The 24,849-nt window shown below is 44.7% G+C and overlaps 1 protein-coding gene and 1 non-coding gene across 3 annotated transcripts in view; both read left to right on the forward strand.

Moving 5' to 3' along the window:
* Positions 1-24,849, forward strand: part of ACVR1B (activin A receptor type 1B) — a 43,094-nt gene that overhangs the window by 12,663 nt on the left and 5,582 nt on the right. For both annotated transcript variants that reach the window (XM_039471833.2, XM_074402659.1), the window contains exons 2-7: positions 8,116-8,355; positions 9,175-9,423; positions 14,219-14,449; positions 17,483-17,650; positions 18,645-18,801; positions 20,857-20,981. In XM_039471833.2, coding sequence (XP_039327767.1) covers positions 8,116-8,355; positions 9,175-9,423; positions 14,219-14,449; positions 17,483-17,650; positions 18,645-18,801; positions 20,857-20,981 — 1,170 coding nt within the window. The remainder of the gene's footprint in view (positions 1-8,115; positions 8,356-9,174; positions 9,424-14,218; positions 14,450-17,482; positions 17,651-18,644; positions 18,802-20,856; positions 20,982-24,849) is intronic.
* Positions 21,699-21,805, forward strand: LOC120365123 (U6 spliceosomal RNA). The gene has a single exon (XR_005580142.1). It is a non-coding gene; the product is annotated as a U6 spliceosomal RNA (small nuclear RNA).

The following is a 24,849-nucleotide window of genomic DNA, read 5'->3' on the forward strand; positions in this document are numbered from 1 at the left end:
GTAGCTGGGACAGCAAGCACATGCCACCACACCCAGCTGAGTTTTTTTTACTTTTTGTAGAAACAGGGTCTCACTATGTTGGCCAGGCCAATCTCGAACTCCTGAGCTCAAGAGATCCTCCCACCTCAGCCTCCCAAAGTGCTGAGATTACAGGTGTGAGCCACCACACCCTTCCTGGATCTAGATTTGAGTCAGCTGTTAAATTTTTCAAGATAATTTTTGAACACTGACTGGATATTTGATGATATTAGGGCTATCTCAGTTATTTTAGGTGTGATAATGATACTGTAGGAAACTTCAGTTTAAAATATAACTTGCAGAAGATTCCAGTACCAATGACAAAATATTAAAGGCATTTAAAAACATTAAAGGCATTAAAGGTTGGGCAAAACCTGCTAGAGAATCAGTGGCTGGTGCTAGTAGGAATATCTAGCATTTAATTGTACATTTAACTGTATAGGCACTTGGCTAAGAGCTTTATGTATGATTATCTTCTTCCTCATAGCCGCCCTGTGAAGTTGATTATCTTGTTTTCTCCATTTTCTAATTGGACAGCTGAGTCCAGTGAGCACCAGGATTTAAACCTAGGCTGTCTGACCTCAGAGCTGAGGCTGTTAATCACTATGTAATTATATCTCCCTAAAGGTGCTCTCAGTGATAGAGGAGGTAGCAGGGAAACTAAAAGAATTATTTCTGGCCGGGCGCAGTGACTCATGCCTGTAATCCCAGCACTTTGCGAGGCCAAGGCAGGTAGATCACCTGAGGTCAGGAGTTCGAGACCAGCTTGGCCAACATGGCAAAACCCCAAATTAGCCGGGCATGATGGTGGGTGCCTATAATCCCAGCAACTTGGGAGACTGAGGCAGGAGAGTCGCTTGAACCTGGGAGGCAGAGATTGCAGTGAGCCGAAATCGTGCCATTGCACTCCAGCCTGGACAACAAGAGCAAAACTCATTCTCAAAAAAAAAAAAAAAAAAAAAATTATTTCTTCCATTTGTATTGAGAAGCATGCTATGGGAACACATGAGCCCAAATTATTTTGAAGTGGACAAGTTGCAGATGTTAACTACCTCTTGAGGTAGTTAAAAGTTTAAAACCAATCATATATTGGTTTTAAACCAATTATATTCATAGTTGGTTTGTAATGAATGTTATTTTATTCTGAAGTTAAGTAGTGATAAATATACGGGATGTTTTAGACCTCATAAGTGGGTCTTTGTGGCAAATTGTATTTCCTAAATGACTGCCACTATATTTCCCATCCCACATGTTTTTCTTACTGTTTGACTATGACACTCCTTCCAACAGGTGGGGCCTACCCTGTCCCTACCTTGAATTTGGGTGGAGGCTTAACTGCTTTGATTTGTGGTATATGGTGAATGTGATGCTCTGTGGTGTCTAAGGCTAGGCTGTTAGAAGGATACAGTTTCTGCCAGGTTCGCTCCCTTTGGGATCTTGCTCTGGGGAAGGGCAGCTTGTCATGCTGAGGATGCTAAGCTAACCCACACAAAGGGATTACAGGTTGAACATCTCTAATCCAAAGTGCTCCAAATTCCAAAATTTTTTGAGCACCAGTGTGCTCAAAAGAAATGCTCATTGGAGAATCTTGGGTTTTAGATTTTCACATGAGGGTTGTCCAGCCAGATGTATATGCAAATATTCTAAAATCCCCCAAAATCAGAAGTTTGCAATATTTCCGGTCCCAACATTTTGGATAAAGGATGCTCATCTTGTACTTGGAGAGGACCACATCAAGAAAAATGAAGACCCCCAGCCAACAGCCAGCATCATGAGCCAGATGCAAGTGTGAATAGCCTTCAGATGATTCCAGCCCCCAGCCTTGGAGTCTTCCACCTGAAGCCCCAGATGTTGTGGAGTAGAGACAAGCTGTCCCTGCTGCCCTGCCCATGTTCCTAGTGCATAGGTTAAATGGTTGTTTTATGCTACAAGTTTTGAGGTAATTTATTATATGGCCATAGTAACTAGGAAAATATTATTTTTCCTCCCATCTCAAAGGACTTTCATGTTGTCGTCATAAATGGCCATTTTCTGAGCAGATGTTTAGTGTGGACCTACTAGAATTCAGTCCTGCAGATACAAAAGTGAATGGAACACAGTCTTTTTTTTTTTTTTGAGACGGAGTTTCGCTCTTGTTACCCAGGCTGGAGTGCAATGGCACGATCTCGGCTCGCCGCAACCTCCGCCTCCTGGGTTCAGGCAATTCTCCTGCCTCAGCCTCCTGAGTAGCTGGGATTACAGGCACGCGCCACCATGCCCAGCTAATTTTTTGCATTTTTAGTAGAGACGGGGTTTCACCACATTGACCAGGATGGTCTCGATCTCTTGACCTCGTGATCCACCCGCCTCAGCCTCCCAAAGTGCTGGGATTACAGGCTTGAGCCACCACGCCCGGCCGACAGTCTATTTCTTTAAATGGCACCATAACCAGAACACTGTTAAATTGACCTGTTACTCTTGTCTGTAAAGAGATTTCCAAGGAGAACCTGGTTGCTGTGCTGGTGAGACCGATAATAAAAGTTAGGGCCACTGAATCTAAGAAAACATACTACCCACTAGAGAGAAGGTGGCAGGCAGTATAGTTTTTCTAAAATCCAGGCAAGCTAGTAATTTGGAATTTTTTTATAGAGGTAAGTATGCATTGTGAATAAAGAGAAAGACTTGGTCTGGACTTTCATAGACCCTAATAAAGTCTGTACAGGTAGTTATTTCAAAGACACAAAGGGATTAAAGGAATTTACACTGTGTATAAAGAACTATCTTAGCCAGTGTGGTGGGATACACTTATAGTCCTAACTACTGAGAAGGTGTAACAGGCTGTAACAAACTAAATCCCTGGAGATGAACTGCAGGAAGACAAGGTAAGGCTCTTTGGTCAGAAAACAAACAATACATTTGATACGGGGAGGGTAAGAATGTGTTCAGAGTGATATAAATGATATTTGTAGGGTGCTGAGTCTGATGACATGAAGGTGTACCTAGTGCGGCCGTGGTCCTGTGGCTCTGTGTGCCAGGCGTCGTCAGAAAGAGTGTGGTAGAATGCTGTGTGGTGTTATGGGGAAAAGAGCAGGCTTAGAGCCTAGAGACCTGAGTTGGAGATGGTGCTCCATGGTTTTACTGGTTTACCACTTGTGAGCCCCTTAACTTCTCCGAGGCTTTACTGTCCATCAAGTGGGACAGCTATACCTGCCTCAGCTCCTGAGTTCCTCTGGGAATCACAGGAGAGAATGAATGTGAAAACTCTTGATACAATAACAGAGCATAGCTATAAACAGTGTTTTGTTATGGGAAACAAGCTGAAAACATCCTACCGAAATGTAAAACTGGTGTCTCTGATCCTGCAATCAGTTGTGTAGAGTTGTGCTCTTTGATCTGGCCCAGAGAAACTGCAGGGGGTTGGGATAAGGGCTGGGGAGGAATAATTAAAATCATCATGGTTATATTAGGCTGTTCTTATTACTTTGGCCTGTCTGGTGAATTTCTCATCTGGAAGGAGTCCTGAGAAGCAATTTATGATCAGGTCATAAAATCACGAAGAGTAAGGGCAGAACTAGAAGGTTGCCCATTGAAATTTGAAAGAGTCAGGTCTGGCATACCTAAACAGGACAGTGCTCCACAAACAGTACTAAATTTATGAAATTTATTATCCACAGGTAGTAACTAAGTTAAAGTTCATAATTACTATAGCTTCAAAAAAATTTTAGGTGCACTCCTGGACCTTCTTCTGTTCAGACAAACTTGGATGTTGTGTGCGGTGCATCTTCCCTTTCACGGGGGATGCAGTCACACTGCACTCTCCCTGGTAAGGTTCTGAGGGGGGATATTGGGCTAAGTGGCCGTGAGTCTGACCCTGTATGGCCGTTTTTGAGAATTCTTAGCTGGGCTATGGCGTCACTGAGTGGCCTGTCTTTTCTGAGACCCAGCTGTGTTAGGCGCCTCTATAATACGGAGCTAGACAGTCTGCCCAGGTTGGAACTTGTCAGCCTTACTCAAAACACAGCCTGTCTCATGAATCAAATTTGCATTTACATCCTACCACAAACCACCTTCGAATCATACTTTGGAACCATGTTCAAACCCTGCCAACGTGGTTTTGTCTTTAGTCAACGTGGTTTTGTCTTTAGTTTAAATTTGCCTAACTTGTTAATGACAAAAGTCTACGCTAGTAGGGGTTTTGTTCTGGCCACTTCCTAACTTGTTTATGCAAGAAGTGATTTTGTTACTTCTGTGATTTGTTTTTCTGAATTGTGTTATTTCTATTACGTAATTCTTCCGTCTTGGAATAAGGAGAGTTTTAGGTATGTGTTGTTTATATACACAGTGTGTAGAATTTTTAACCCAATGAGTCACTATGAAACAGATTCTAAGGGGCTGTTATCATTAGTCCAGATTTAGCTTATCAGAGAGAATTGAATTTAGTGTGTGTGATTTAATGAACTAAGGTTTACAGTAAATTTAGATGTTTTTATAATTTATCACTTTGTTTCAGTGGAAAGTGAATGTTAACAGAGACTAGCCAAAATGTCTATCATTAAAAGAAATGTTTAGGAAAAGGCATATAAAAGAAAGCAGAATTGTCCAGTGTTGGGTCAGTGATCAAACAGTGTAAATTTAAAAACAAAACTAGATTCAAACATAGCTGGAAAGGATTTTAGAGGTCGTATAGTTCAGTCTCTTCTTTCTGGTTAATCGTGAGAAAAATGAGGTTGAAAGAGGTTAAATGACTTGGCCAAAGCAACTGATTGCTGGTATTGTTGAGGCTTGAATAGCAGTTTCTTACTGAAACTTGCCACTTCCTAATTAGTGGTTAAGGAGACATTTTTACTTGGGTGGTAGTTTTTGCTTTGTTTTTAGGTTTTACATTGAGAGAGGGAATTGATATTTATTGAATAGCTACTAGTTGTTAAGTACTTTAAAAATTCTATTAGCTGGGCATGGTGGCACATGCTTGTAGTTCCAGCTACTCAGGAAGCTGAGACTGGAGGATCCCTTGATCCCAGGAGTTCAAGTCCAGCTTGGGCAACATAGCAAAACTCTGTCTCTAAAAAATAGATATATATTACTTCATGTGATTCTTACATAGCCCTGTGAAATACAGTCATGTGCCACATAACAGCATTTTGGTCAATGATGGACCACACTGCTGTATGATGGTAGTCCCATAAGATTATAATGCTGTAGTTTTACTTTACCTTTTCTATGTTTAGATACACATATGATGTTACAATTGCCTACAGTATTCAGTAGTTAAATACTGTACAGGTTTGTAACCTAGAAGCAAGAGGCCGCACCATGTAGACTATGCCATCTAGGTTTGTGTAAGTACACGCTGTGAGGTTTACACAGCAACAAAATTGCCTAAGCTGCATGTCCCTGTTGTTAAGTGACAGATGACTATAATTATTCACAGCCCCACTTTACAGATTAGGAAATGGGTGCAAGAAGGTTAATACCTTGCTCAAGGTCATGTGGTTAATATTAAAGCTGACATTTGAGCCTTTCTGACCTGTTCCTGCTGTAATACCCGCTGTGGCTCCTAGCGATGGTAATTGTAACCTTTTCAGGGGAATGGGGAGCCGTGGTGGTTATCTTAAAAACATCTTTTTCAAACTTCTCTGTAAAATATATGGTTAGACACAGATATGTGTAGAGCGGCCTTTCTCAGAGGACCCAGAGCACTTAGCAGATGCTTGGCTAATCTTCATACCATCTCTGTAAGATAAATAGTGTTTTCCTGTTGGGCAGTTGAGGCCCAGATAGGCTCAGGGACTCACCCAGTGCCTTATCACAAACCCACATGGCCCAGCCCCCAGTTCCGTTCCATGTCCTGTCTAGCATAGATTTCACCACTTTTGTTCTTTCCTGTCTTACACCAAGATTGTTTAAGTACTTCCCAAAAATAATGAGCCACGTGTGGGTGTGTTCATTCTCCAGAATGAATCACTGTGAAAGAGGTTGTGAACTAACGAGAGGAGCATAAATATCTGGAAGCAGAAGCTCCTGACTATTCAGTCCCTCTAATTGGTGGGCTATGGAGTGAGCGCTTTTCTGAAAGGGAACTGTGGGTTTGGGTTTGTGTGTCTCACTGTGCTCAGAATAGTCCTCTCTTGAAGTTGTTAATTTTCCCTTCTTGCTTCCCAAAATAGAACCAATGTTGTTTTCTTTGCTGGACATCACAACACAAATATTGAGAGGTATGCTCTCCACAGGGAACCTCTTTTAAAAAAGTGCCTGAATGTCCCCACTGCCACAAAGGGGAATGAGAGTTAGCTTTCTTGAGTTAACAAGATTCCAGCATGAGTAAAAGAGGTTTGGATCAAATACTCTGAGAGTTTCGGAAGTAAATGTAAAAGCAGAAAGAATAAGAGGGCACAAACAAAGGTTTTTGTAAGGAAAAATAAAGAGATTCCTTAGTCTTTTTTTGTGTGTGTCTAAATGGGTTAGAATTCAGGAGAAATTTACTTTTAAAATCTCTTTTATGATTTGGATCCTAGTCGAATAGTCATCTACTTTAAACGCTCTGCCTTTAAGAAATAACACTACCCAAACTCTTAAGCAAGAGGCTGCATGTTTTGGAATTGCTCCCAGAAGAAAGGGATCTGATGCAACGTGAGAATATACAACAGGCCATAAGTGAAGATCTGCACTGTCTACACTGTCTCTCCACCTGCCAGGGCTGCCTCCTTGGCTTCCTTGGGTGGGACTAGCAAGGAATCGTCTCATTTATAGAAAGCCTGAGGAAGGAGGGGTTGGGCACTGAGATATTTAGAATCTGTCTTTGGATTTGAAAAGCCAAGAGATGCCTTTCAGAATATTGGAGGAAGAGACAAAGATAGACTATTTACAGCTAAATCCGTGAGTTATGACAGGGTAGCTTTTCATGGGACTGCCCATAAGTGTCTCATCTCTGGGGCCATAGTGTGAATGCATTCCCATTTGTTATCCAGATAGTATTTACTTAGTGTACAATCTGGGACTCGTGTGGGCTGCACCACCTCCAGCCCCCAATGTGTGAGTGCTTCGTTTAGCACTTCCAAGCCCCAACCTCAGTGTTCTGGTGGGCAAAGCGACACTCCTGCCCATTCCAAGAGATCAGAGCTAGGTTAGTCTCATGGGAGACGGTGTTGGGGAGAGCCAACCCCTGTCTGTGCTATTCATGTTAGTTGAATAAATAAAGGATTTCAGATTCCAGGGCTGCTAAAGAGGCTTTCAGAGGCGCCAAATTCATTTGCAGTAATTTTCTATCAAATGGGACACACGTATGTATGATACTTACCCAGCAAAACTCATTAATCCCAGAGGTGATTGTGTACAGTACCTATTTGAAAGAAATTGTGTGTGTGTGTGTCTGTGTGTGTGTGTGCCTGTGCGCACGCATGTACATGCTATCCAGGGGCCTTTCAGGATGGGTTAAGTGTACTGAGCACTTTTAATGCATTATCTCACTTAGTCCTCACAGTAACTTCATGAGGGAGGCACTCAAGTTCTTTTCTTTGGAGGATATCCTTTTTGCCCCTCATGAATGAGAGAGGCACCTGACTTGGACTAAAGGCAGGAGGACGATAATGGAGTGGTCAGGGAAAGCTTTTCAAAAGAAGTGACATTTGAGTTGAATTTTGAAGGATTTGTAAGATGAGGCAGGAAAAAAGCATTGCAGCAAAAGAATGTGTGAGAGCATGCATGCTGCAGGAAGCCGTGGGCGTGCTTGGTTCCTGCTGGGGGAGATAGGGCTGGTGATGGCTCCAGGAACCCTAGGTGGCTCTGCATGAAGTGGGGGCAGCCCCACATTCTCCAAAAGGAAGATGCTTTCCTCTTGTCAGGCATCTCAATTTGAATAAGATCGAAAAGGTAGTTCCTCCGTCTCTCACAGGTATAAAGTAGAGCACTTAGAGGATAATGATGGAGCCTCGCAAGCCTTGTTTGTGAGCTAAAGAAACAGGTGAGGTTGTGCCCAGTTAAATATCTTTTTGGCTCCATCTCCATAAAACCTCGGTTTTGGAACATCAAGTATGCTAAGGGATTATATTCTAAGTTGGGAAAAGGACCTGGAAAAGATCTCACCATTGATGTCAAGGTCTGCTCCCCAATTTCCTGCAGCTCTGCTGTGTGCGTGCACCAACTGCCTCCAGGCCAACTACACGTGTGAGACAGATGGGGCCTGCATGGTTTCCATTTTCAACCTGGATGGGATGGAGCACCATGTCCGCACCTGCATCCCCAAAGTGGAGCTGGTCCCTGCCGGGAAGCCCTTCTACTGCCTCAGCTCGGAGGACCTGCGCAACACCCACTGCTGCTACACTGACTACTGCAACAGGATCGACTTGAGGGTGCCCAGTGGTGAGTGCACGCCCTTGTTGGACTAGTGGCTCAGCTTGGAGGGAGGGCACCGCGTTGTTTGATTTTTTTTTTTTTTTTTTTTTTTTCTTCCTCTACTCTTTCCCAATCACTTTGTTTGACGATAAAGATGCCTTTTGGATGGATGTTTCCCAAGGTGACACAGGCTGGGGTTTCTCAGGAGTCGCTTTTATAGATTAGTGGGTGAGGAAGCAGATTTTCAGGTTAGTCCCAGAGGTGCCAGCTGTGTTTTGGGTAGTGGCCGAGCAGCCATAGGCAGCGGTGAGGAGTGGAACCGATCCAGAAAGAGCTGGTCCCAGAGCCGCGCAGTGGGGACTCCTCGGGAGGGTGATGGTCAGATGTGAAGAAGAACCAGAATAGGAAAAGGCCAGTGACCAAAGCTGAGAAACACCACATACCACCCTTTTGCGAGTCTACCATTCAGGAGGTATTACTGCGAAGCCCACAGGAGAAGGAGAGAAACTAGAGCAGAGCTTGGAGGAGCTGTGGTGAGTTAAAGAGCAGAAACTGGTATCTGTGTAGGGGCCTGAGGTGGGGATAGTACCATGAAGTGGTGTGAGATGAGATGACAAAGTGGGTTGTGGGTTTGACTGTGGGAAGGGGTGCCTTAGCTAAAGAAGTTGGACATTTGAGAGCATCTAGGAAGACAGACTAGCCCAGGAAGATCAGAGAGATCAAAGGCGCCTGAACACATAGAGAGGGAAAAGGGTCTTTTTCGCTCTTCACTTTGAGGGAGGTGTTTTTATTCTTTCTCTTGTTTTTATTCCGCATTCTTTCCCTCTCCTCTCTCGCTTGACCCAGGTCACCTCAAGGAGCCTGAGCACCCATCCATGTGGGGCCCGGTGGAGCTGGTAGGCATCATCGCTGGCCCGGTGTTCCTCCTGTTCCTCATCATCATCATTGTTTTCCTTGTCATTAACTATCATCAGCGTGTCTATCACAACCGCCAGAGACTGGACATGGAAGATCCCTCATGTGAGATGTGCCTCTCCAAAGACAAGACGCTCCAGGATCTTGTCTATGATCTCTCCACCTCAGGGTCTGGCTCAGGTACTGAGTTCTCCAGGGTGTTGTGTCTGTGGCTGGCTAATCAGTTTCCCAGCACGATAGAGTGCTTATAAAGAAGGCTGGGGGCCCTGCATTCGTTTCTACCAGCATTGAGTCATTTGGTTTCCTAGTTCCCCTTCTTTTGGAGTCTGACGTGTAATAAGATAAGATAATGGGTTCACTGAAACCTTCTCATTCCCTGGGATTCCCAAGGTCTAGTACACAATTATCCACAGCAGAAGCCCTGCCTCTCTAAGCTTAGCAACTGTATGTACATCTATTAAAATTCAGCTGGTTCCACCTGAGCAGTGGAGTGCTCGATTTCAGGGCCCCTTTTGAGAAACAGGAGTGTGCCAGATTCCTGTGAGGTGGTGACAGCTAATCATTGATCTCTGAGCAACCACAAGGGGAGTTTAAGGACATCCAGTAAAGCTTAGAGTTGGGATTTGGTGAATCATTGACTTGTACCAGTTGCCCAAGGGTTTTTGGTGGGGGTTAAAATAAAGGCAGTGTGGGCCTCCAGCATAGCATCAGCACTGTTTCCTGTATGACCTGTTACTGACCAAGTCTGTCTCAGATGAGGGAAGTGAACCAAACACTGGACCTTGGCATAAGACGAGAATTCAGGATAAAGGGGCTTGGGGTTGTTCAGGTGTCGAGGTATAGCTCAGCTAGCTATTAAATGTGAACATGAAAGCAAAATAATTTTTTTTTTTTTTACCTTTTATTTATTTATTTTGAAACAGAGTCTTGCTCTGTTTCCCAGGCAGGAGTGCAGCGGCGCAGTCTCTGCTCACTGAAACCTCCGCCTGCCAGGTTCAAGGGATGGTCCTGCCTCAGCCTCCCTAGTAGCTGGGATTATAGGCATGCACCACCATGACCAGCTAATTTTTGTATTTTTGCTAGAGACGAGGTTTCGCCACGTTGGCCAGGCTGGCCTTGAACTCCTGACCTCTGGTGATCCGCCTGCCTCACAAAATAATTTTTTTAATGAAGAAAAACTATTATTTTCATGACAGTGGTATTGCATTCCTTTTTTTTTTTTTTTTTTTTTTTTTTTTTAAATATGGTCTGTCTCAGTTGCCCAGGCTGGAGTGCCGTGGTACAATCACAGCTCACTGCAGCCTCAACCTCCTGGGCTCAAGAGCTTCTCCACCTTAATCTCCTGAGTAGCCGAGACTTTAGGCATGTGCCACCAAGCCTGGTACTTTTTAAAAAAAATTTTTTGTGGAAGGTCTCACTTTGTTGCCCAGGCTGGTCTCAAATTCCTGGCTTCAAGTACATTCTTAGAAAAGAAAAAAACATCCTCAAAGATCACTGTTGGCATTCTAGCTAAAACACAGAGGATCTTATTTGTGGGAACTTTGCGTGTTTTTATGTATGTTTCCTTGACGTAGGACAAGACTATTGTTCTGTGGGGAAATTATGCCGTCAGTCATGCCCAGACATTCCTGCTTGACACAGGAGTACTTTGAGCTGTGACATCTCCTGAATTTCAGTGGCTTTGCTTTTATTAAGCTCTGCAGTAGAGAGCACCAAAATGATGGATATATTTAAAAGCTGCATATTTTTAGAAACAGTAAAAATCTAGGGCTTGTTCCTTGTTGAAAGAGGTAGGACAGTGGTTAGAACCTCCTGGCAGACTATGGAACTTGACTTGCTGCTAGAGGAGGGTAGAGTGGGTTTTCCCAAAGTCTTTTTAAGACCCAGACCAGCTGAAACAAGGGAAGGACCATGGTAGTTTAATCTTTTGGAGTAAAATGGTTAAAAGTATTTCCCACTGAGTGGTTTAGTATATTCTTCATTCAGAATGCACAGAACTTCCAAGGCGATAGGTTTCTAATGATGTGGTTTTCAAAGTAGTAAGTCCATGCTGCTCATATGACTTTCAACTCATTTAAATAAGTATATGCTGAATACCTTCTGAGTGATACAGTTTTAAACAGATTAAAAAGAGGCTGACCCAGGATTGGATAAGAGAGACAGGAGTTGTTGGGAAGAGGCTCACAGAGGAGGGCACATTTAAAGGAGTCCTGAGGCTGGGTGGCCACATCTGTAATCCCAGCACTTTGGGAGGACTGGGCAGTGGATCGCTTGAGGCCAAGAGGTCAAGACCAGCCTGGCCGATGTGGCCAAACTGTGTCTCTACTAAAATACAAAAATTAGCTGGGTGTGGTGGCTCACAGCTACTTAGGAGTCCCAGCTACTCAGGAGGCTGAGGCATAAGAATCACTTCCAACCCCGGGAGGCAGAGGTTGCAGTGAGGATTGTACCACTGCACTCCAGTCTGGGTAATAGAAAGCAAGACCGTCTTTTTTTTTTTTTTTTTTTTAAAAAAAGGAGTCTTGGCTGGGCATGGTGGGGCACGCCTCTAGTCCCAGCACTTTGGGAGGCCGAAGCGGGTGGATCACCTGAGGTCAGGAGTTTGAGATTGGCCTGACTAACATGGTGAAACCTCATCTCTACTAAATACAAAAAATTAACTGGTGACACATGCCTGTAATTCCAGCTACTCTGGAGGCTCAGGCAGGAGAATTGCTTGAACCCTGGAGGCAGAGGTTGCAGTGAGCTGAGATTGAGCCATTGCACTCCAGCCTGGGCAACAAGAGTGAAACTCCATCTCAAAAAAAAAGAGCTGGGCATGGTGGCTCACACCTGTAATCCCAGCGCTTTGGGAGGCTGAGGTGGACAGATCACCTGAGGTCAGGAGTTCCAGACCAGCCTGACCAACATGATGAAACCCCGTATCTACTAAAAATATAAAAATTAGCTGGGTGTGGTGGCGAGTGCCTGTAATCCCAGCTACTTGGGAGGCTGAGGCAGGAGAATCAAATGAACCTGAGAGACAGAGGTTGCAGTGAGCCAAAATCATGCAGTGCACTCCAGCCTGGGTGACAAAGCCAGACTCTATCTCAAAAAAAAAAAAAAAAAAAAAAAAAGAAAAGAAAAGAAAAAAGGGAGTCGAAGAATGAGTTGGATTTTTTTTTTTTTTTTTTTTTTTTTTTTTTTTTTTAAAGACAGAGTCTCACTAGTCTCCGTAGTCAGGTGCCAGGCTAGAGTGCAGTGGCTTGATCTGGGCTCACTGCAACCTCCGCCTCCCAGGTTCAAGCAATTCTCCTGCCTCAGCCTCCCAAGTAGCTGGGACCACAGGTGCGTGTCACCACGCCCAGCTAATTTTTGTATTTTTAGTAGACGGGGTTTGACCGTGTTGGCCAGGGTGGTCTCGATCTCTTGACTTCGTGATCCGCCCACCTTGGCCTCCCAAAGTGCTGGGATTACAGGCGTGAGCCACCGCGCACAGCCGAGTTGGAATATTTAAGAGAGGTGAGAGGGCAGAGAACATTCCAGGCCAATGAAAATACCTTGAGTAAAAAGATAAAAAGGCATGAAGATCCACTGTATGTTTAAAGAACCTTTATGATAAGGAGACCAGCATGATGTGCTTGTGCTGGGGAAGGGGTGGGGTGGGGTGGGGTGGGGTGGGAGGTGGGGTGGGAAGGTCAGGCTGGCCCAGGTGTAGAGGATCTTGAGGGCTGACCTTTATCTTATAGGTAAGGGGCTTCTACTGAAAGTTTCCACGTGGGAAATGAATGTTCATTTTTTTCCTTTGGAAGGAATTCTGGCAGTGGTGTGGAGGATGAATTCATTCACTACCAGCCTTCTGTTGGGAAGGGTGGGGTGAGGGGGGTGTGTGTGGGTGCGCAGGGCAAGAGCAGGCTGAGATGGGAGGCGAAAGACCTGTTGGAAATCCTTTAGAGAAGGTCCAAAAGTAGGACAGGCGGACGGGGATGGAGAGGCGGGGGCTAATTTGAGAAACACTTTGGTGGTTCTATACTGTTGTCATTAAAAGCATAGATTATAGAGTCAGACAGTCCTAGATTTTAAGCCCTGCTTTGCTACTTACTGCTTGTATGAATTTGAATATTATGTAACCTCCTTTTTGAGCCTTAGTTTTCTGGTCTATAAAATGGGGATGATAACAGTACCTTACCTTGCAGGTAATTTGGGGAAGTGAGATGATTTATGTAAAGCCCTTAGCATGGAGCCTAATACGTAGTAAGCATGCAGTAAATGGAAGTTCCCATCTACCAGACCTGGGGATTAATTATATAATCTATTTATTTGACTGGGGGTGGGAGTAAGAGAGTTAAGAATCAGTTGTGATGGTAAGGGTGATTGGATACATAGAGATACATTGAATGAGTCAAATGAAGCAGTGTTGAGTTTTATAAAGACAGTAAAGTTAATCTTAGAATAAGCATACATAGTCCTCCATTCTACATCTGGAGTTCCGCCTGCAAGCAGAGCCTTGCTCTCTTTGGAGGTCTCACAGCACCGCCCTCTAGTGGCTAGTAAGCAGAGAGGCCAGAAGGTGGCCCCCAGCACAGCAGCCCCCACTTTCATGTTCTCTGCCCTCTTTTCTTTCTCCACCAAAATAAAGCAGATGTGGGTGGATCGGCCCACAGGTGGCTGGCTGAAGAGTTGGTAAATCTGGTCAAACGTTTAAATTTGAATCTATTGCCCATACTTAACTGTGAGGAGAAATTGCTTAGGTAAGGAGTAGCTAATCATACGCATTTCCCTTTAGTGTTCACTCGCTCCCCATCTCGCCGCCTGGCTCAGCCTCTGGTAGATTACCTAGAAATGTGCAGGGGCAGCAGCAGCTCTCCCTGATTAATGGACCAGTATAGGATGAAGACACCATATTAAGGGTCTTTCCATTGTGTCAATGAGTGTGGGAGTTGCAAAATTTGTCAAATTTGCAATGTCAGGTTTCTTCCCATTCTTTGGTCCACAGGGTTACCCCTCTTTGTCCAGCGCACTGTGGCCCGAACCATCGTTTTACAGGAGATTATTGGCAAGGGTCGATTTGGGGAAGTATGGCGTGGCCGCTGGAGGGGTGGTGATGTGGCTGTGAAAATATTCTCTTCTCGTGAAGAACGGTCTTGGTTCCGGGAAGCAGAGATATACCAGACGGTCATGCTGCGCCATGAAAACATCCTTGGATTTATTGCCGCTGACAATAAAGGTAAGGGCTGGGCTTGGATACAGCATTTCCAGATGGAGGATGCTGGAGAAAGTGGGTAGCTGTGGGACACACAGCTCTGTTTCGAAAGAGAACTTGAATACGGTCTTAGTTTCCACACTTTTCTTAAGGTGTGGAGCCTTTTATTCCATGAAAAGCTTATACAAAAATCCAGATTATCTAGCAAATAAACAAGCCGTTCTTACACAGATAAACTAAAATACATCCCCTCACCTTACCTGCTCAAGTTCTCTTTCTCAACATTCTCCCAAACCCACCTCCAATGTAGTCCCTGCAGGGGCTCCAATAAGCTTATTTTGGGCCGGGCGCGGTGGCTCAATCCTGTAATCCCAGCACTTTGGGAGGCCGAGGCGGGTGGATCACGAGGTCGAGAGATCAAGACCAACCTGGTCAACATGGTGAAACCCCGTCTCTACTAAAAATACAAAAAATTAGCTGGGCATGGTGGTGCGTGCCTATAATCCCAGCTACTCAGGAGGCTGAGGCAGGAGAATTGCCTGAACCCAGGAGGCGGAGGTTGCGGTGAGCCGAGATCGCGCCATTGCACTCCAGCCTGGGTAACAAGAGCGAAACTCCGTCTCAAAAAAAAAAAAAAAAAGCTTATTTTGGAAATCACTAGGATGGGCTGGGCAAGGTGGCTCAAGCCTATAATCCCAGCACTTTGGGAGGCTGAGGCAAGCAGATCATCCGAGGTCAGGAATTTGTGACCAGCCCAGCCAACATGGCAAAATCTGTCTCTATTAAAAATACAAAAATGAGCCGGGCATGGTGACACATGCCTGTAATCCCAGTTACTAGGCAGGCTGAGGCAGGAGAATAGCTTGAACCCGGGAAGCGGAGGCTGCAGTGAGCCGAGATCATGCCACTGTAGTCCAGCCTGGGCAACAAAGTGAGACTCTGTCTCAAAAATCACTAGGATGATGAATTGTCGCCTCAACCCTGGCAGGAAAGGATAACGACAGCAAAGCCTGCAGTCCACCAAGTATCACCTAGTGGCCTTCAGACTCCACTCTTGGTCAGTCCTGTCCCTGAGGATTCTTCTTTCCTTCTTCCTCCTTTTATTGCTTTAGTTTTTGAGTCTCTTGTGTGCCAGGCACCTTCCTATGTTTGAGGACCTCATTGACTAGCAAAGGACAACGAGTAAGGGGGATTGGAGGAGATAAACACGAGTTGTTCTGGTGAGCACAGATTGGGGCTGAGTCACACCTGAGCCTGCTTGAGACAAAGATGGCAAGAGTTGATGAGGAAGAAAAAGCTTCTTGCAGGGAAGGGCACTGCAGACGTGTGCGAAGGTGAGGTGTTTCGGGCCCTGAAAGTAACTTGGATGGCTGTGGGTGGAGAGGCTGGCAGAGGCCAGATTACGATGGGCCTTTTTGAGAGGATTGTATTCCTTTCTGAAGATTGTGAGTAGTAATTAAAATTGCATTTGTTGATTCAATAACATTCATTGACTGCTGTGGGCCAGAACCTCTGTTGGCTACTTGGATCATGACCTCACAGAGCTCCCAGGAAGAAGGGGACAGACACGTGGGCAAATAGTGGCACCCAGAGTACAGAGAGGATGCCATGAGTGACTGGCTCACATTGTGGAGGGGTCTCTCTAGCAGTTGTGACATAGCTTGCTCCTGTGGCACAGTGCAGTTTTTGAAGTTAGTATCTACAAAGCCTACAGAATATGCTACTGGTTTTTCTTTCCTGAAACAACTGCAGACTCCTCATTCACGTTGCTGTGGGAGGTTGTGGCCTCCACTGCCCCCAAGCTGAGGAGCCTTAGACTCCAATACAAGGGAGGAACGGGAAGACAGGGTTTTTACTCCTGCTGAGTAAGCTGTTCCTTTTTAAAACACTATCACCTTTTGATAAAATTTAAATCTTAACATATATTTTTAAAGGATCAAATCGTATCCTCTTTTCAAGGTATTGGCCAGGTCCTCAGGACTTCAGGGCTGGTTAGAGTGTGAGAATCAGTGTGCTGGGTGGGCCCCTTGTTTGTGATGAGAGAAGCCAAGATGTGTGTGTTCCCAGGATCCATTCCCTTATTGATTCTGGCAGCTTGTATAAGTAGGGATCTGGCTCTCAAAACCCACATTAAGGCCAGGGAAGGGGAAAAATCGGACTCCCTCGTTCTTGCCTTTTTAACATGGTGTATATATAGTATGGTGCCCTGGAATCAGTGCCAGCCTGGAATTTTGGCGATTTCAACTCAATTTCCAGTCTTCCTATTGACAATGGCGCAGCTTAATTTTATTCCTGGCTTTTGGCTTTTGGTGTTTTTCTCCCTTCTCCTCTTCTCCTCCTTCCTGCTGTTCCCAATGTAAAAGAGAAAGTGTATGCCTTCCACCTTCCATTGCTCCTCTGAAGGATGAGATGCCTCTCTGGGAATACTTGGAAGTAGGCTGTTCATGCACTGAAAAGCATTTTTTGGCCTGGAATACAATAATGCATATAGGAGATCTTGCCTACTCACAGAGGTATCATAGCCTAGTAATAGCAACAGACTGAAAAGAAACATTACAGATGAGACAAGTGCTGTGTTTGGGCTGTACTCAGGGGGTCGCTGGGACGCAGGATGTCCTCCAAGGCTTTCCTACTTGGCGGTGGTGGATCCAGCTCCTTGTGGTTTTCTCATGCAGGTGAGCAAGTCTCTTGGTCAGGATCAAAGCGGTGCTGCAGACAAAGCTGGTGATAACTGTTACTTTCCCCGTATATGCCTCCTCTTTCCTGGGTACCTCACATTTCAAATTTGGCATAATGTTCAGAATCCTCCAGCTCACCTAAAAGAAACAAGGAGCAATCCTAACGAAGAGGTGGTGTTTCCCTGTCCTTCCTGAGGCCCCAAACTACTAGACCACTATAAATGAAAGGATGCTAAAGGGGGCTTCAGGAGGCATGGAGGTGGGAAATGTGAATTCAGCAATCTAACTGGATTTTGTGTCGCACATTTATCCTTTCCAACCTTCACTGTTTTGCTGATAGTTAACGCTTTTTCTGGAACTCATCTGTGGTTCTCTGCAGATAATGGCACCTGGACGCAACTGTGGCTTGTCTCTGACTATCATGAGCACGGGTCCCTGTTTGATTATCTGAACCGGTACACAGTGACAATCGAGGGGATGATTAAGCTGGCCTTGTCTGCTGCCAGTGGGCTGGCCCATCTGCACATGGAGATCGTGGGCACCCAAGGTGAGTGGACTAGCACAGGAGCAGCAAAGTGGCGTAGGCTTGAAAAGTCTGCACCGTCCTGATTTAGTTCCCGGAATTTTTACTGAGAAAGCTGGGGCTGGAGGTTAGAGCTTTACTTGAGTGAGGTATCTACAGGCTGTTCTCTCCACCTCTGGCTTTAGAACTTCCTCAGGAACCCTATAATATCACTATTCAGCTACTTGTCAATGGCTTGATAGAGTCATTTGTTATGAAGGGAGTAATCAAGTAATCATCTCAGAAGCCCACAACAGACATGAGAAAAGTGGAACTAAAACGATAAACCAGTGTACTGGGAACATCAATTGAGTGATTTCCATGTTCATTGTTGGGGACAGCTGGTTTAAAGGCCACTTGGTGGCTTAGATGCTGGGCTTTATTAATCTGGGAATGTTTTCCTGGAGGAAGAAGACCTGAAGCTCTACTGTTTGTTGACTATCATGTCAACTCTTTGGGAGATCCTGGTTCTTGTCACAGTGGCAGGTGTGATCCTTGATGCCTGGTTGACCAGGGCCACAGCTTTTACTGGCCACAATAGAAAACCAGCCATGAAAGTTGGGTCCTATTCCTGGTCTGTGCAGTGCCAGTTCTCATCACTGGGTCTGTTTCCTTCTGAGAGCTAGCCATCACAGCAGCTTCTCTTTCATTCCTCAGCAGTTGTGTGCCTGAGCATATTTGCTCAGGGAAGGCGAGTAGTGGTAGTAAACATTAGTACAAATATTAGCTAAATATGCCCGTCCTTCTATGGTTTTAGCTACATGAATGCATTTAATCCTCACAACAGTCCCATGAAATATGTACTGTCATTCTGATTGGATGAGAAGACAGGTACAGAGGGGTAAAGTGCCTTTTCCAGTGTCACTGGATTAGCAGGAGGCAAAGTCAGGACTCAAACCTATACAGTCTGGCTGCAGGGTCTATGCTTTTAACATTTATATTATCTCTTGTTAAAGATCCCTGTTTTTTTCTCTGCCAGGGAAGCCTGGAATTGCTCATCGAGACTTAAAGTCAAAGAACATTCTGGTGAAGAAAAATGGCATGTGTGCCATAGCAGACCTGGGCCTGGCTGTCCGTCACGATGCAGTCACTGACACCATCGACATTGCCCCGAATCAGAGGGTGGGAACCAAACGGTAGGAGGGCCTGGGCCTCTGCCCTTGCTAAGCAGCTTCTGCTGAGGATCCCGTGTATGCCGTCTCCCATATGCACAGGGAGAAAATGTTGAAAAAGGAGGCGAGGACCTTGCTCTCAGCCCACTGACAGTTGAACATGTACTCCCCACGTTGGAAAGCTGTACTGCTGCATCTAACAGATACAGATGCTGAGAGCACAGCTCCATAAACTGTATGCACGTAGGTATTGGTGGTATTAAGGTTGGGAGGTAGAGAAGGACAATCTGGAGCAAGATGTAGAAGGATAGCAGGCAACAGGTATGGCTCTGGGAAGAGGGAAAACATTGCCATCTCCTGTGCAGAGAGCCATAAAGGAGGCAGGAATCATGTTGTGCTTAGAGACTGGAAAGCAGATTTGCCAAACTATAGCAGAGGTAACCTAGGGTGGAGATTAGGGGCACCCTTCAAGATGATGGGTCTGCTTCCCACTTCATGCAGAAGTGAGGTAAGAAGTAAGGAGCTGTGATGGCAAATTGACTTCATGAGTTGGAAATGGAACTGCCTTTTAATAGTGGAAGCGGTGGAGATCTGTTTGGTAAATGTAAATGAATTTCATTCAAATGATCCCCTGATAGGCCAGGCGCGGTGGCGGAAGCCTGTAATCTCAGCACTTTGGGAGGCCAAGGCGGGTGGATCACGAGGTCAAGACCATCCTGGTCAACATGGTGAAACCCCGTCTCTACTAAAAATACAAAAAATTAACTGGGCATGGTGGCGCGGGCATGGTGGCGCGTGCCTGTCATCCCAGCTACTCAGGAGGCTGAGGCAGGAGAATTGCCTGAACCCAGGAGGTGGAGGTTGCGGTGAGCCGAGATCGCGCCATTGCGCTCCAGCCTGGGTAACAAGAGTGAAACTCCGTCTTAAAAAAAAAAAAAAAAAAAAAAAAAAAAGATGATCCCCTGATTTATTGTAGGGGGCTGGGGTGGCTGGATTTGTAGTAATTACTCATAATTACTACTCAGAGTCACTAAGGGTGCCACTGACCATCCCTAGAACTAGTTTTGACATAATGAAACTTATGGCTCAACCTATCACTGTGACTACATTCAATAAAGTGAAGGACCCTGGTAACAACCAAATATTGTGTACTGTTAACTGCCCCTGTGATCCACATGACAAGTACTTCTGCCAAGATATCAAAACATACTTCAGATAAACAGGGAGTTTCACTCTTATTGCCAGGCTGGAGTGCAATGGCATGATCTCGGCTCACCGCAGCCTCCGCCTCTCGGGTTCAAGTGATTCTCCTGCCTTAGCCTGAGTAGCTGGGATTGCAGGTGCCTGCCACCACACCCGGCTAATTTTTTGTGTTTTTAGTAGAGACGGGGTTTTACCATGTTGGCCAGGCTGGTCTTGAACTCCTGACCTCAGGTGATCCACCCACCTTGGCCTCCCATGATGCTGGGATTATAGGCGTGAGCCACTGCATCTGGCCAAATAAACAAATCTTGATGGTTAAAAATAGAGATACACAAGCCGCGTGCGGTGGCTCAAGCCTGTAATCCCAGCAGTTTGGGAGGCCGAGGCGGGTGGATCACGAGGTCGAGAGATCGAGACCATCCTGGTCAACATGGTGAAACTCCGTCTTTACTAAAAATACAAAAAATTAGCTGGGCATGGTGGCGCGTGCCTGTAATCCCAGCTACTCAGGAGGCCGAGACAGGAGAATTGCCTGAGCCCAGGAGGCAGAGGTTGCGGTGAGCCGAGATCGCGCCATTGCACTCCAGCCTGGGTAACAAGAGCGAAACTCCGTCTCAACAACAACAACAACAACAACAAAAAAAAAAAAAATAGAGATACACATCAGAGTAGCCTGGTATTGCCAAGTCTATGCTGAAGTGTTTAGAATCAAATCGAAAACATGGAAGTTTGCAGTGAAGAGATGCGTGCACTTCTTCTGCCCCAAGGGACTTTATTAGGGTGATACTTCTCCACATTCAGAGGGCCCCTGAATCGATCCTTTGATTTAAAGAGAGCAGTCCTCATTTTGTGACCCTGTTTGTTTTGCTGTTGCAGATACATGGCCCCTGAAGTACTTGATGAAACCATTAATATGAAACACTTTGACTCCTTTAAATGTGCTGATATTTATGCCCTTGGGCTCGTATATTGGGAGATTGCTCGAAGATGCAATTCTGGAGGTACCTTTCTTTTTCGCCTTCTGTTGCTCCTACCTCCCATTCCAAGATGCTGGATCACCCAAAGTTGTTTTACTGCCCCCCTTTCTTTTTACAGCCTGTTGGATGCCTGTTGTCAGAGCCTGAATCCTGGTTTAAGGTTCCCTTCAAAGGTGTGGAACCTTGGAGGCAGCTGTGCTTAGGGTGTGTTTATTCTTTGGAGATCAGCTTGTTGAGTAGTATTGTGTGTTACAGTAACCATGCTGAAGGCTCATTTGGCTTTTAAAAACAAACAAACATTGCCTTATTAGTCCCTGGCGGTGGGGAGTGCCCGGGGTGAGGTGGGGAGTGCCCAGGATGTCAGAAGCAGTATATTCTAATGCAGTGGCTCCCAAGCCACATTCATAGGAAACTCTGCTGTTTCACTGCTAAAGTAATAGTGCTAATTTCTAAATTTATGAAAGTGCATAGAATTTTCTTAAAATGAGTTTTTTCTCCCATAGTTAAAAATCGTTGGCATTTGTAACTTCTTATTCATGACAGAATCCAGTAAGAAATAGTATCAGATTTGGCAGAAACACTTTTTATTGTCAACTTGGTATATCAGTATTTTATGATAACTTCCACATATTCTGCCACATGATCAAGTTCCAGAATCTCTAGAGTGCTGCCTTCAGCCATTTATCTGTGATGTCAGAGATTCCAGGGCAGTGAAAGTGGTTGAATTAAAAAGACCTGGTAGCGCTCGCTTCGGCAGCACATGTACTAAAATTGGAACGATACAGAGAAGGTTAGCATGGCCTCTGTGCAAGGATGATACGCAGATTCCTGAAGCGTTCCATATTTTTTAAAGGCCTAGTATTTGATAGCACCACAATTAAATTATTATAGTCAATAATAATTTAATTGTACATTTAAAAATAACTAAAATAATTGAATTATTTGTAACACAAAGTGTAAATGCTTGAAGGAATTGATATCCCATTTTCCATGATGTGATTCTTACGCACTGCATGCCTGTGTCAAAACATCTCATGTTGCACCCCATAAGTATGTAAATCTGTACCCACAAAAAATTAAAAATTTAAATCTAATCTAGAAGAAAAACTGGCAGGTCTTCCAGCAGAAATGTTTTGTATATTAATACTCTTTTCTGGCTTCCATTTATGATATGTTTGGTAAAATCCAAATTATGGAAATAGTGCCCAAGTACTATTCATGGAATTGTTCCTCTTAAATTTTGATCAGTATATGCAGATAAAACAGACTAAGAAAAATCTGGTCACACAGGTCTTAAACTGTGAATAAGTTTATTTCTTCTTTCTCATGACATCTAGAAATTGAGGTTAAATATATAATAATACTTAACATTCCCCACTTGCTATGTATAAACTCATTTAATCTTTACTGTTACAAGTAAGTAACGAGTAGGTGCTATTATCATCGCCATTTTACAGATGAAGAAAATGAGTCACAGAGAGGTTAGGAAATTTGTCCAAGGTCATATAACTATTTTAGTAAACGAGGGTTCAGGCTCAAACAGGCTGAGGCCAGGGCTTGAGCCTGTAACTACCCCTTAGGTAATTTCCAAGTCAAATTCTCTGTTTAAAAATATTTCTGAGGCCGAGTACCGTGACTCACATCTGTAATCCCAGCACTTTGGGAGGCCAAGGTGGGCTGATTTCCTGAGCCCAGAAATTCAAGACCAGCCTGGGCAACATGATGAAACTTTGTCTCTACAAAAATAAAAAAAAAATTAGCTGGACATAAAGGCCAGGTGTGGTGGCTCACGCCTATAATCCCAGCACTTTGGGAGGCTGAGGCAGGCAGATCACTTGAGGTCAGGAGTTCGAGACCAGCCTGGGCAACGTGGTGAAACCCCATCTCTACTAAAAATTAGCTAGATGTGGTACCAGGCACCTGTAACCCCAGGTACTAAGGAGGCTGAGACAGGAGAATCGCTTAAACCAAGGAGGCAAAGGTTGCAGTGGGCCAGGATCACACCACTGCATTCCAGCCTGGATGACATAGCGAGACTCCATCTCAAAAAAAAAAAATTAGCTGGTATGGTGGCCCATGCTGCCTGTGAGGCTAAGGTGGGAGGATGGCTTGAGCCCAGGAGGTCAAGGCTGCAGGGAGCCATGATCACAGTGTACTCTAGCCTGGTGACAGATCAAGACCTCGTCTCAAGCCAAAAACCAAAAATAAATAAAAAACAATATTTTCCATCCGGGCATAGTGGCTCATACCTGTAATTCCAGCATTTTGGGAGGCAAAGCAGGAGGATCCTGTGAGGCCAGTAGTTAGAGACCAGCCTGGGCAACATGGTGAGACTCCATCTCTATTTAAAAAAAAATTTTTTTTTTCCCCCATTAGCTCAACGCAGCAGGGGTTTTTTGTTTGTTTTTCTTTTCTGGAAAAGGGCTTGAGAAAATTTTTAAATGGCTTTTTTTTTTTTTTTTTAAAGACAGGGTCTCTCTTTGGCACAGTCTTAGCTCACTACAACCTCTGCCTCCCGGATTCAAGCTAGTCTCCCGCCTCAGCCTCCTGAGTAGCCACACCCAGCTAATATTTGTATTTTTAGTAGAGATGGGGTTTTGCCATGTTGGCCAAGCTGATCTGGAACTCCTGACATCAGGTGATCGCCCACCTCAGCCTCCCAAAGTGCTGGGATTATAGTGAGCCACTGTGCCAGGCCTAAATTGGCTTTTTAAAATTAACTTTTTATTATGGAAAATCTTTAAGTTTGTGGCTCTAAAAGATGAGGACTTTAGAAATGCAAGGCTGTTAACCACACTTTAAAAAATGAACATTAGGGGTCGGGTGCTGTGGCTCACTCTTGTAATCCCAGCACTTTGGGAGGCCAAGGTGGGCTGATCACCTGAACTCAGGAGTTAAAGACCAGCCTGGCCAACATGGCGAAACCCCATCTCTACTAAAAATACAACAATTAGTAAGAACATTAATGCTTTTTTTTTTTTTTTTTTTTGAGACAGAGTCTCACCCTGTCACCCAGGCTGTAGTGCGGTGACATGATCACAACTCACTGCAACCTCCACCTGGCTAGGCTCAGGTGAACCTCCCACTCCAGCCTCCCAAGTAGCTTGGGACTACAGTGCACCACCATGCCCTAATTTTGGTATTTTTTTGTAGAGACGGGGTTTTGCCATGTTGCCCAGGCTGATCTTGAACTCCTGGGTTCAAGCAATCCTTCCACCTTGGCCTCCCAAAGTACAGGGATTACAGGTGTGAGCCACTGTGCCTGGCAAACATTAATTTTTAGTATCATTAAACATCTAGTCAGTGTTGAGATTTCCCCGGTGTCCTAATCTTTTTTTCTTTTTAAATTTTATTACTGGTCCCAATCTCCTAATTTTTTAAAGCAATTTGTTCTCAAATCAGGATTCCGGTAAGTTTTATCCCCTGCCGTTGATGAATACACCTCTTACATCTCTTCTTGTCTACACGTTCCCCCTCATTTTTTCTTCTCACTGTGTTTTTTCAGAGAATCCAGGTCATTTGTCCTGTAGAGCTTCCCAGGCTAGATTTTGCAGATTGCCTAGGTAGTGCTCCCATAGTCTACTCTTCTTGGTATTTCCTATGAATTGGTAGTTAGATCTGGCAGCTAAAATCATTTCTGGGGGTTTGGGGGCACATATCCTTCACAGGGGTTATTCTGTCCCGTGACAAGTTGCATAGTGTTGGTTCTCGATTTTTGTGTTATTTACGTCCCATGGCGATATTGTCCAAATCTAAATGAACGATTACTTCCCCTGCATATCTGTTTGGTTCCCATGATGCATAGCTGGAATAGGAAAGGCAGAAAAATACTTGATTCTTTCCACTTACTTAACATTTTTCAAAATAATGAGGTTGTTCTGTAGCCTCCTGC

Source organism: Saimiri boliviensis, chromosome 7 (assembly GCF_048565385.1).
Source record: "Saimiri boliviensis isolate mSaiBol1 chromosome 7, mSaiBol1.pri, whole genome shotgun sequence".
NCBI classification, from domain to species: Eukaryota; Metazoa; Chordata; class Mammalia; order Primates; family Cebidae; genus Saimiri; species Saimiri boliviensis.